This window comes from Hemiscyllium ocellatum, chromosome 4, assembly GCF_020745735.1.
Source record: "Hemiscyllium ocellatum isolate sHemOce1 chromosome 4, sHemOce1.pat.X.cur, whole genome shotgun sequence".
NCBI classification, from domain to species: domain Eukaryota; kingdom Metazoa; phylum Chordata; class Chondrichthyes; order Orectolobiformes; family Hemiscylliidae; genus Hemiscyllium; species Hemiscyllium ocellatum.
Window position 1 is genome coordinate 141,577,537 of NC_083404.1, and position 12,679 is coordinate 141,590,215.

At 44.1% G+C, this 12,679-nt stretch overlaps 1 protein-coding gene across 3 annotated transcripts in view; it reads left to right on the forward strand.

Moving 5' to 3' along the window:
- Positions 1–12,679, forward strand: part of faim2a (Fas apoptotic inhibitory molecule 2a) — a 51,966-nt gene that overhangs the window by 17,438 nt on the left and 21,849 nt on the right. For all 3 annotated transcript variants that reach the window (XM_060823942.1, XM_060823944.1, XM_060823945.1), the window contains 5 exons: positions 6–56; positions 901–940; positions 5,150–5,187; positions 9,636–9,723; positions 11,309–11,404. In XM_060823942.1, the coding sequence (XP_060679925.1) occupies positions 6–56; positions 901–940; positions 5,150–5,187; positions 9,636–9,723; positions 11,309–11,404 (313 nt within the window). The remainder of the gene's footprint in view (positions 1–5; positions 57–900; positions 941–5,149; positions 5,188–9,635; positions 9,724–11,308; positions 11,405–12,679) is intronic.

A 12,679-nucleotide genomic window follows, 5' to 3' on the forward strand; every position in this document is an offset into this window, starting at 1 on the left:
TCCAGTGCTGTCTTCATCACCACCTACCTCATTCTTGTCTGCTGTTCCGGAATCAGGTCAGTTCCAACCGAAACCTCTCACAAGCATACACGTTGCAACTTGCTGCAGTTTCTCAAAAGTTTCTCCTCTTCATGCTCCTAACTCTGCCACTTATTACAATATCACATATGCCGATTTGCCCATTGCCCCCCAGTCCCTTCCCTAACCCCACTCTACAGAACTTAACTTTCCCTGGTCCCCGAAACAGGGTAGGTGAATTGAAATTGGACATAGGTTCAGTTTCGATTCTCAGTTTCATTGGCTGGTTGAGCTCCAGTAACATCCTTTGTGTACAATCAGAGTGACCGATGAATGATGTTGATAAACCCCTGGCTTCTGTCTAGCCTGTGTTTAAGCTAACATCTGTGGAGAGTGAAACAAGGGTAACATTTTGATTTGGATATGACTCCCCTTCAGGGCTTGTGAATATCACTACTGGTTGAAGGTGAGGTAATGTGTGCTGAAAGGGAAAGGTGGGGTTAATGTTTCATGTTGAATGTGCTCTGACAATAAGTCATTGAGTTGAAACATTAGCCATCGTTACTGCCCGGCTTGTGTACTTTATTCCTCTCATCTATGTTTTGGTCAGCAGTTGTTTTGGAGACCTGGAAACATGCAGCAGGTTCAATCTACTCCTGGCTTCTGCTAAACCAACCTAGAAATTATTCTATTACAACATCACATTCACTATCATATGTATAGACATTTGAAAGGGATAGGTTTAACCCATATACCAGGCAGAAAGTTAAACATCTCTGGGATAATTGTTAGTATTTTTGTTCAGGTAGTTTGGTAGATTTTCTTTCTATTGAACTAACATTGTTTTCATTTCTTTTGATCTATTTTGTTATCTTCATGCAGGAGACGCTATCCCTGGAACTTGATTCTGTTGGCAATTTTTGTAAGTGTTGGCAATTATTAGTAAAATTGAAAATGTTTGTATGACTGTGAACATTATCTGTAAAATATCCTGTCATCTTCAGCAATTTCTAAATTCCTAACATTAATGAAGGTTCTGTTCACCCTCAGGTACATCTTAAAGATTCCATGATGAATTGGATGAAGAGGTTTCCCAAAACCGCTCCCCTCTGTCCCCTCCCCCACCCACCATCCTATGGTCAATGTTTACTTCACAAAAAGATAATTTAAACATTGCTGCTTGCGAGATCTTGCTGTGCAGCTATTGGCTGCCACATTTCCTACACTTAAATAGTGACTTTGTTTTAAAACAGTCACTTGCTGCAAAGTGCTTTGGTCACTCTAACATTGATCTGTAATAGAGATATGGGGTTTCTAAAGCCACAATCAGGTCAACTACGATCTTATCAAGTGGTGGAACAGGCTGGTGGAGCCAAATGGCCTATCCCAACTTTTAGTTCTTATGTTGTTAGTGCCACTATCGAAATGGAAGTCTTTCTTTGCTAATTTTTTTTTCCCATCGCCTCCCACATTTCCGCACTCTTGCTTGTTTTCTCCCGTCTCTACCATCGAGCAACATGAATCAAGGGTACTGCCTTTCTATGAAATAGCGTTGGTGGAGTCTTTTGCGCACACCCAAGAGTGCAGATGGAACCTTGGTTTAACATTTCCTCTGAAAGGTGACCCCCTCCAACTAGGCACGTTGAACCCATAGTGGCTTTGCCTCTGGAATGAGGGTGTTACCCGCTGAGCTTAAGCAGGTTAGTCTTACAGTTTTCTGACCAGCAGACTGATTTGCCTGGACTCTACCCCACCAATCACAAATTGGCCAACAGTTTCACTTAGAAGCCTACATGGCTCCAATCCAAATTGTCTTAATGGTCTCAATAATTTTTTGAGATGACCATTATCCACAGGCAGAGACTGTACCAGGTGGTACCACGATAGGTTTCTTGAACAGTATGTATTGGAATTGACAAGGGGGCAAGCTATCCTAGATCTGGTCCTGTGTAATGAGACAGGGATAATTAATGATGTCATAGTTAGGGATGCTCTTGGAAGGAGTGATGACAGTCTGGTTGAATTTAGAATGCAGATGGAAAGTGCGAAGATAAGATCCAATACCAGGGTCCTGTGCTTAAACAAGGGAGACTACAATAGCATGAAGGAGGAGTTGGCTAAAGTAGACTGGAAGCAAAGACTTCATGGTGGGACAGTTGACGAACAGTGTCGGACTTTCAAAGCAATTTTTCAAATTGCTCAGGAAAAGTGAAAAGTAAAAAGTAACGACTGCAGGAAAAGGGATAATCTGCCATAGGTGCCTAAGGAAATAAGGGAGGCTATCAAATTGAAAGAGAAGACATACAAAGTGGCCAAGATCAGTAGGACAATTGGGAAAGCTTTACAGGTCCACGGAAAGCCACAGAAAGAGCTGTAAAGAAAAGTAAGATAAATTATGCAAAAAAACTAGCTCAGAATATAAAACCAGATAGCAAAAGTTTCTACGAGTATATAAAACTAGAGTGGCTAAAGTACGTATTGATCCTTTAGAGTATGAGAAGGGGGATTCAGTCATGGGTTATGAGCTAATGGCCGAGGCATTAAATAGGTATTTTGTGTCAGTCTTCACAGTGGAGGACCCGAATGACGTGCCAATAATTGACAAAGAGAGAAAGGCGGGTGAGGACCCTGGAAACAATCATCATGAAAGAGGTAGCGTTGAGCAAGCTAATGAAGCTAAGGTTAGACAAGTGTCCTAACCCTGATGGAATGTATCCCAAGGTATGAAAAGAAATGGTGGGAGAAATAGCAAATGCACTTGTGGTAATTTTCCAAAATTCACTGGACTCTGGGGCAGTTCCAGCAGGTTGGAAAATGGCAAATGTGATGCCACTGATTAAAAAGGGAGGTAGACAAAAGCTGGGGAATTATAGACCAGTTAGCTTAACTTCTATATTGGGGAAAATGCTTGAGTCTATTATTAAGGAAGAAATAGCAAGGCATCTATATATAAATTGCCCTCCATGGTTCATGAAGGGCAGATCATGCTTAACTAATCTTTTAGGAATTGTAAGACAAGGGGGACACAGCATATGTGGTGTTTTAAATTTCCAAAGGCACTCGACAAGGTGCCGCACAAAAGGCTGCTCCATAAGATAAAGCTGCATGGCGTTACAGGTGATAGAGGATTGGTTAACCAACAGAAAGCAAAGTGTGGGAATAACGGAGTGCTATTCTAGTTGGCGATCAATGACTAGTGATGTGCTTCAGGGATCAGTGTTGGAACTGCAGTTATTCACAATTTGCACAAATGATTTGGAGTTGGGGATCACGTGTAGTGTGTTAGAGTTTGTGGATGACACTAAGATGAGTGGTAGAGCAAGTGTGCAGAGCACTGTGAAACTTTGCAAAAGGACATAGATAGTTTAAGTGAGTGGGCAAAGGTCTGGCAGATGGAGTACAATGTTGATAAATGTGAAGTCATCCATTTCAGTAGGAATAACAGAATAAAGGATTATTACCTGAATGGTAAGAAATTGCAGCACACTGCTGTGCAGAGGGACCTGAATGTCCTTGTGCATGAATCACAGAAGGTTGGTCTGCAGGTACAACAGGTAATTATGAAGGCAAATGGAATTTTGTCCTTCATCACTATACGGATTGAGTTTAAAAGCAGGGAGGTTATGTTGCAGCTGTACAAGGGGCTGGTGAGGCCACACCTGGAGGACTGTGTGCAGTTTTGGCCTCCTTAAGAAAGGATGTACTGGCACTGGAGGGGGTGCAGAGGAAGTTCACGAGGTTGATTCCGGAGTTCAGGGCTTGGCTTATGTGGAGAGACTGAGTAGACAGGGATTGTGTTCATTGGAATTTAGAAGAATGCGAGGAGATCTTACAGAAACATATAAAATTATGAAGAGAATAGATAAAGTAGAAGTAGAAAGGATGTTTCCACTGGCAGGTGAAACTAGGACAAGAGGGCATAGCGTCAAAATTAGAGCGTGCAGATTTAGGACCGAATTGAGAAGGAACTTCTTCACCCAGAGAGTTGTGAATCTATGGAAGTGAAGTGGTTGAGGCTTCCTCAGTAAATGTTTTTAAAGCTAAGATAGATAATTTTTTGAACAGTCAAGACATTAAGGGTTACAGTGAGCAGGTGGGTAAGTGGAGCTGAGGCTGTGAATAGATTAGCCATAAATGTTATTGAATGGCAGAGCAGGCTCGACAGACTAGATGGTCTACTCCTGCTCTTAGTTCTTATATAGTTTCACCACAGTGGCATTTTATACATGTCAATACAGCAGCCTTGGGCATCTTATCCTGGACTAGACCCTAGAGACGGAGAGTTCCCAACTCGTTAAGACATATTGGGTGATTTATGTTCTTGTGCTGGGAGAAATCAGCCAGCTAACTGTTGAATTGACCCCTGCTGGGTAACTAATGTCCTTCAATGGCAGGGACCTGCTATCTCGATCTGATCTGACTGATAAGTGGCTCTAGTGAATGACTCAACCCCTCAGGGAAATAATCACCGCATCCCTAGAACAAGGTAGAACATGATGTAAACATCTAGCCATCATCACCTCATCCTCTTCTCCCTGACTAATCTTTTGATTTATTCACTCATGGGACGTGGGCATCACTGGTTGGCCAGCATTTATTGCCCATCTCTCGTTGCCCTTGGGAATTTAATGGTGAGCTGCCTTCTTGAACCACTTCAGTCCATGTGCTGTAGGTAGACTCACAGTGCCCTGAGGGAGGGAATTCCAGGATATTGAGCCAGCGACATTGAAGGCACAACAAAAGGTTTCCAGATCAGGATGATGAATGGTTTGGAGGGGAACTTGCAGGGAGTGGTGTTCCCTCGTATCTGCTGCCCTTGTCCTTCGAGATGGAATTGGGTTTGGAAGGTGCTGCCTGAGGTTCTTTGGTGAATTTCTGCAGTGCATGTTGTAGATAGTAGACACTGCTGCTACTGCACATCGGTGGGGGAGGGAGGGGATGTTTGTGGATGTGGTGTCAATCAAATAGGGGCTGCTTTGTCCTGGATGGTCTCTAGCTTCTTGAGTGTTGTTGGAGCTGCACCCAGCATTACTGATTGAATGAGAACCCATTGAAGTTTGACTAAATGATTGAATTTCAGTGAATTTGAGCTTTTCCCTTTGTCTGATGTGGTCTTTCCATCTCTCCTCAGACTCTGGGCATGTCATACATGGCAGGGATGCTTACCACGTAAGAGTTTTTATAAAACACAATTTCTCACACAATGTTAGAAAACATTATATCCAGGCCATTAATGGGAACGCTGCAGGAGGAAGCGAGAGAAATCCACCAGGCAGAGAATGTAAGAGGTGCATGAGTTGGTCATGCCAGCTCCACCATACACTGATCTCATGGCAATCTTCTATTTTAACATTATTTTCCTGAACTCTCCCCAGATCCCTTAATGCTTGTAATCTGTAAAAGTCTTTTAACCTCAGTCTTGAACACACTCAATGGCTGATACTCCAAACTCTGGGTCAACAAATGTCAAAAGTTCACAGCCCTCTGAAGAAATTCATCCTCATTTTTAAGCCATCAATGGCCTACCCGCTTAAACTCAGTCCACTAATTCTAGACTCCCCAGGCAGGACGAAACATCCTTCCTGCATCCACCATGTCGTGCCCTGTAAGAAATTTGTACGTTTGAATTAATCACCTCCCCTCCTTCTAAACTCCAGCGAATATAGAGTCAGTCTCTTCATTCCTTCCTCCTTGTTCAATCCCTCTGTTCCACAAATTAGTCTTTAGAACCTTTATTTTGCTTCCTGTACGGCAAATATATCTTCCTTCAGATAAGGAGACTAAATCTGCACACAATACTCCAAGTGCGATCTCACCAAGCATCTATATAACTGCAACAAGGCATATTTATTTTGCACATCAAAGCAAAATACGACAGATGCTGGAAATTTGAAACAAAAATGGAGAACACTGGAGAAACTCAGCAGGTCTGGCCACATCTTTGAAAAGACAAACAGAATTAATCTTTTGAGTCCAGTGTGACTTATTCAGAACTGAAACGCTACTTTTAAACTCAAAGTCCTTTATAGTAAAGATCGGCATACCATTTGCTGCCTTAATTGCCTTCTGTCCCTACATATTAACTTACAGTGATCCATGAACAAGGGCACCTAACTCCATTTGAAATTCAACATTCCCCAGAAGAAATACTCCTGTTTCTCCACATAGTATTCCATCTCCTGGATTGTGTTGAACTCTGGCAAAAGTGCAGCATCTGTGAAGAGAAATCTGAGTTGATGTTTCAGGTCTGGTAATCCCTTGGTTACTAGACCCAAAATATTAACTCTGATTTCTCTTCACAGATGCAGCCTGATGAGCCTTACCAGCAACTTCTGTATTTGTTTCTGATTTACAGCATATGCAGTCCTTTTGGTTTTTATTTGGCCTGTATCATTGTGCCTCATAATCTTACACACCTCTATAAGGTCCTCTCTCAACCGTCACTGCTCCAACAGAAACAATCCCAGCCTATTTGATCTTTCCTCAAACCTCAGACCTTCCAACTCAAGCAACATGCTGGTAAGTCTCCTCTGCACCCTCTCTGGTGCAATCACATCATTCCTATAATGTGGTGACCAGAACTGCACACAGTACTCCTGTTGTGGCCCAGCCAGAGGTTTACACAGTTCTAGCATAATCTCCCTCATCCTGTACTGTATGCCTTGTCTAATAAAGGCAAGTATACCTATCTCCTATCCTGCTACCTTCAGGGAGCTGTGGATGTGCATGCCAAGGTCCTTCTGACCTTCAGTATTTTCCAGGCTTCTACCTTTAATATTGTAATTCTTTGCCTGGTAAATATGAAATTTAAATTGTGAAAATCTCAAATAAAATATTATCTAATAGCCACCATGTCAATTATAAAAATACACCGAGTTCATGAGTTTTCTTGAAGTAAGAAAATCTGCCGTCTTTACTAGGTCTTGCCTATATGTGACTCCAGACTCAGCAATGCAATGGACTAAGTAACTGCCATCTGGACAATTAGGGCTGTGCAATAAATTATTGCTTGGCCTGTCCCTTAAGAATAAAGAAAATAATCATCTCTAATTTCCTGATCGAAACTGTGATTTACATTATCACTGCTATTTGGTGGCTAATGGACAACTCCCAGCAGAGCTTTCTGCCCCTTGCTGTTACTTCATTCCACGCAAACTGATTCAATGTTGTCAGCTTTAAAACTCGGGGCATCTCTTACAAGTATTAATGTATCTTTAATTAATTAACAGAGCTATCCTACTTCCTTTTGCCAGCTCCCTGTCAATGTTTCCCTACACACTTAAGTGGTTGCAACCACTGGGAGTTCCGTGTATGCTGATTCACATGTGGACATTGGATCTGAAAACTGCTGCTATCCACAGACCTTGGAGGAAGTATTAGAGGGAATGTAGCTCCTGTCCTTCCTAAATATCATTATCCATGCATTTTCAGGTCCCTGTTTTGTTTTCCTTGTAATCACATCTCTGTTCCCTCCGTGACTACCTGGTCAGGTCCACACCCCCAACAACCCACCCTCCCGTCCTGGCACCTTCCCCTGCCACTGCAGGAATTGCAAAACCTGCGCCCACACCTTCTCCCTCACCACCATGCAAGGCTCCAAAGGAGCCTTCCACATCCATCGTAGTTTTACCTGCACATCCACCAATGTAATTTACTGTACCTGTTGCTCCTGATGCGGTCTCCTCTACATTGGGGAGACTGGACGCCTACTCGCAGAGCACTTTAGGGAGCATCTCCGGGACACCCGCACCAATCAACCACACTGTCCCGTGGCCCAACATTTCAACTCCCCCTCCCACTCTGCCGAGGACATAGAGGTCCTGGGCCGCCTCCACTATCACTCCATTACCACCCGACGCCTGGAGGAAAAACGCATCATCTTCTGCCTCGGAACACTTCAACCCCAGGGCATCAATGTGGACATCACCAGTTTCCTCATTTCCCCTCGTTCCTACCCCCCCCCCCCCCCCCCCCCCCCCCCCCCCAACCTTACTTCAGTTCCAACCCAGCAGTCTCCCCATGACCTGTCCTACATGCCTATCTTCCTTTCCACCTATCCACTCCACCTTCCCCCCCCCGACCTATCACCTTGATCCCCACCCCCAATCACCTATTGTACTTTTTGCTACCTTCTCCCCCGCCCCATTTATCTCTGCACCCTGGAGGCTTCCTGGGCCTCTATTCCTGATGAAGGGCTTTTGCCCGAAACATCGACTTTCCTGCTCCTCGGATGCTGCCTGACCTTCTGTGCTTTTCCAGCACCACTCTGATCTAAACTCTGGTTTCCAGTATCTGCAGTCCTCACTTTTGCCTAACAATGGATTCATGGCCATCAGATGTATTGAATTCAAATTCCACCATCTGCCGTGGTGGGATTCGTACATCACCTGGGTCTCAAGATTAAGAAGATCATTCTTGATGAAGGGCTCTGGCCAGAAATGTCAATTTTCCTGCTCCTTGGATGCTGCCTGACCTGCTGTGCTTTTCCAGCACCACACACTTAATGCTCAAATTCTCAAGAAGCAAAAGCTCTTTGAGCTGCAAACCCTTACCACAGATAGCTGAGGCATCTAGGAGAGCCTACGTCTTGCAGCAGTAACACAACCCCTGCCCTGCATCATTATTGTGTTCATGAGGTTTACTTATTTAAATTACTTTCCCCTTCTCATTAAACTCTCTTCACTCACCCAACTCCTTCACACTTGGTGCAGTCAGCAGGCATGGGGAAATCTCTGTCTTTAGACTTTGAAAAGCAATAAGTCAGCTCTGAGAAAACAGAAAAACTGAGGGAGAATTTGCTCCAATCCCACAACCCACCGTGATCACTGTGCTGCTCTAACTCTGACCTATCGCGCACGCTTTTACTCTGTCTCTCTCTCACACACAAACACAAACACACTTTTACTCTGTCTCGCTCTCTCTCACACTTCCTTGCCGCGCTGTGTCCCCCCCACACACACTCTCCACCCGCACATTTTCACTCACCACACTCTTTCTCACTTTCATGTTCTTTCTCACTCTTGGACTTGCACACTCTTTTACTCTCATGTCCGTTCTCTTGTGGTTCCTCTCTTACTCCCATGCCCATTCTCGCATTCATTCTCACTCCCATGCACTTTCTTGCACCTGCACCAGCTCTCGTATACGCGCTCTGTCTTGCTCCCATGCCCTGTCTCTCACTCTCCTGTGCTAGTTTTCACTCCTGCACATACACTCATGCTCACTCCTGCGCTCTTTTGCTGTCACATTTGCTCCTGTGCTTTCTGCCTCATGCGCGTGCAAGCGCACACACACACACCAGTCTCATCATTTCGAGCACCCAAAGGAGTTAATACAGTTGTGGTAAGCTCCAGACCAAGTCGGCAATATCTTAAACATGGAGCCGTTCCTTAATTGGTAATATCAAAAGTTATTCGCACAGAGAGAAGAATGGATCTGTAACACGTTTCCCCATAAAACTGCTAAAGCTTGGGCTCCACTGACAATTTCTAAAGTGAAATGATATGCAGAACCTGGGTTGAGGAGGTCACTGGTTTTTATACATTTTTATTTGATCATTTTAATCTCTGACTGTCTTGATAAGTAAGTATTAAATCATCTGCTTCTTGTCTCCCTAGTTACCATAACACAAAGAGTGTGATGATCTGCATTGGAATCACTGCCTTAGTCTGTCTTGCAGTCAGCATCTTCTCCTTCCAGACAAGGGTACGTTGTACATTTCTTATTATGGGATACGGTAATCGCTACTACACTTATTTCCCAATGTTGTCTTGAATTCATGGATTTGCCAAGTCTCCTCCAAGGCAAGGTCAATTCATAATGGTAGAGAGGTGGAGCCACACCACTGGAGGGTCAGCGCTGAGGGAGTACCGCACTGCTGGAGGGTCAGCGCTGAGGGAGCGCCGCACTGTCGGAGGGTCAGCGCTGAGGGAGCGCCGCACTGTCGGAGGGTCAGCGCTGAGGGAGCGCCGCACTGTCGGAGGGTCAGCGCTGAGGGAGCGCCGCACTGTCGGAGGGTCAGCGCTGAGGGAGCGCCGCACTGTCGGAGGGTCAGCGCTGAGGGAGCGCCGCACTGTCGGAGGGTCAGCGCTGAGGGAGCGCCGCACTGTCGGAGGGTCAGCGCAGAGGGAGCGCCGCACTGTCGGAGGGTCAGCGAAACAATGTCCCACATCTACTCTGTCAAGCCATTAATAATCTTATGTATTTCAAAAAATCTTCTCTCATTAATTCAAATCTCCAATGAGTACAGGCCCAACCTACTCAATCTGTCCTCAGAAGGCAGTCCCTCCAAACTGGAATCAACCTAATGAACCTTCTGTATACTGACTCCAATTCCAGTATATCTTTCATAGGCAAGGGCCCAAAGCATTTGCAATATTCATGTTTGTAGTTTAGTTCATGCCTTGGATAGTTTTTATCAGACATTCCATTGGCGACAATACATTCATTGTATCACTAAGGGAATAGTTCACTCTTGATGGATCAGTACTGACAGATGTCCACATTGTTGGGCATCATAGCCCTATCTCCCCTCTCAATGTTGAAGATTTTGTTTCCCCACTGATTTGAACATTTGCTGATGAACCAATACTACCAGACCATTTAGCTTAATGCCATGTGTGAGATCTTGCTGTACAAAAATGACTTTGTAACAACATCTGTGCCCAGGAGGGATCAAAGTAATAGTTGCTTGGTAATTCTTGATCAGGGAATGAATGAGGTTGGTGGAAATTGGCCAGTCAACTTCCAAGTCCCATCAGCCACTAGGACAAGGGCAGCATATAGATGGGAACACCATCATAAGTCCCCTCATCATCCTGACTTGGAAATATATCACTGTTCCTTCAATGTTGCTGGGTAAGAATGCCCTCCATTACAAAACTCTGGGTCTACCTACAGCACGTGAGCTATATTGGTTCAAGAAGGCAGCTCACCACCACCTTCTCAAGGGCAAATGGACCAGGTAATGAATGCTGTTCCAGCCAGCAACTCCTACATCCTAGGAATGAATTTTAAAAATCTGGAAAAGAGGGAGGTAAGGAATTGGAAGGGATTGACAATGGCCAGGGAAGAGAAAAGAGTTGGTAAGGAATTGTAGAGAGGAGAGACAGGTAGAGGTCGGGGAGATTGAAGGATTGGGAGAGGAAGGTGGAAGGTTTTTAGAGTCAGACAACCAGGATGGTGAGCTCCTGATGTCTGGTTTTAACCATCCCCTCTCTCTCAGCTTACTGAAGCATTGGAGTCTTTAGTTGGGGAAATCTCTCATGTTGACTGATGCTTTTTGTTGCAGTTTGACTTCACCTCCTGCCAAGGACTGATGTTTGGAATGTTGATGGTATTGTTTATTACTGGAATAGTAATGGTCTTCACTGCTCCATTCGGATATGTAAGTAAACAGCCTGGCCAAGGTCCTTTTCCTGTGATGTGGATATGATATTATTGTGGTTATAAACATTGACACTATAGTCAATAGTAAACAGACTCTGAATTTTATGAGCTAGAAATGCTTATCTATTCAGAAAATTATTTTAAAATTGAACATTTTACTTAAATAATTCTAGAGACATGAGTATTGCTTGCAGGGTTAGTATTTATTCCTGATCCTTAGAAGGTGATAGTCAGCCATCTTACTGAACTGCTCATAATGATCATATACTGAGTGGCCGCTTCCAAAGGTGGAGATATGTGAGTGACTCTGGTCAGTGCCAGTATTAATGGAAGAAGGAATAATATTAAGACACAAGTTGGATGAGATTGATTGATAGATTCTTGTTGACTAAAGTGCCAATGGATATAAAAATGTAAGAAATATAAGCAGGACATGGGCCATCAAGTCTCCTCCAGCATTCAATAAGATCATAGCTGCTCTGTTGTGACCTTAAACTCCACATTTTCCCCCCATCGTTACCCTTGACTCTATTATAAATCGGAAATCCTTCTGATTCAGTTGGAATATATTGTGTCCAGCCTCATTGCTTGCTGCAAAAGAGAATTCCACAGACAAATGAACCTCAGAGAGGCAAAAAAACCCTCCCTTTAAGTCTTTCTTAAATAAATTAAACCCCTTATTTTGAAACTATGCCCCCAAGTTCTGGACTCCCCCCACAAGGTGAAGCATCCTCTCAGGATCTACCTTTCAAACCTTCATAGATATTTCACATTTCAATAGACAATAGGTGCAGGAGTAGACCATTCTGCCCTTCGAGCCTGCACCACCATTCAATATGACCATGGCTGATCATCCTTAATCAGCATCCTGTTCCTGCCTTGTCTCCATAACCCTTGATTCCACTATCCTTGAGAGCTCTATCCAACTCTTTCTTAAATGAATCCAGAGACTGGGCCTCTACTGCCCTCTGGGGCAGAGCATTCTCCACACCCACCACTCTCTGGGTGAAGAAGTTTCTCCTCATCTATGTCCTAAATGGTTTACCCTGTATTTTTAAGCTGTGTCCTTGGCACTCACCCATCAGCGGAAACATGTTTCCTGCCTCCAGAGTGTCCAATCCTTTAAAAATCTTATGTCTCAATCAGATCCCCTCTCAGACTTCTAAACTCAAGGGTATACAAGCCCAGTTGCTCCAGACTTTCAGCGTAAGGTAATCCCTCCATTCCAGGAATTGACCTCGTGAACCTACGCTGCACTCTCTCAATAGCCAGA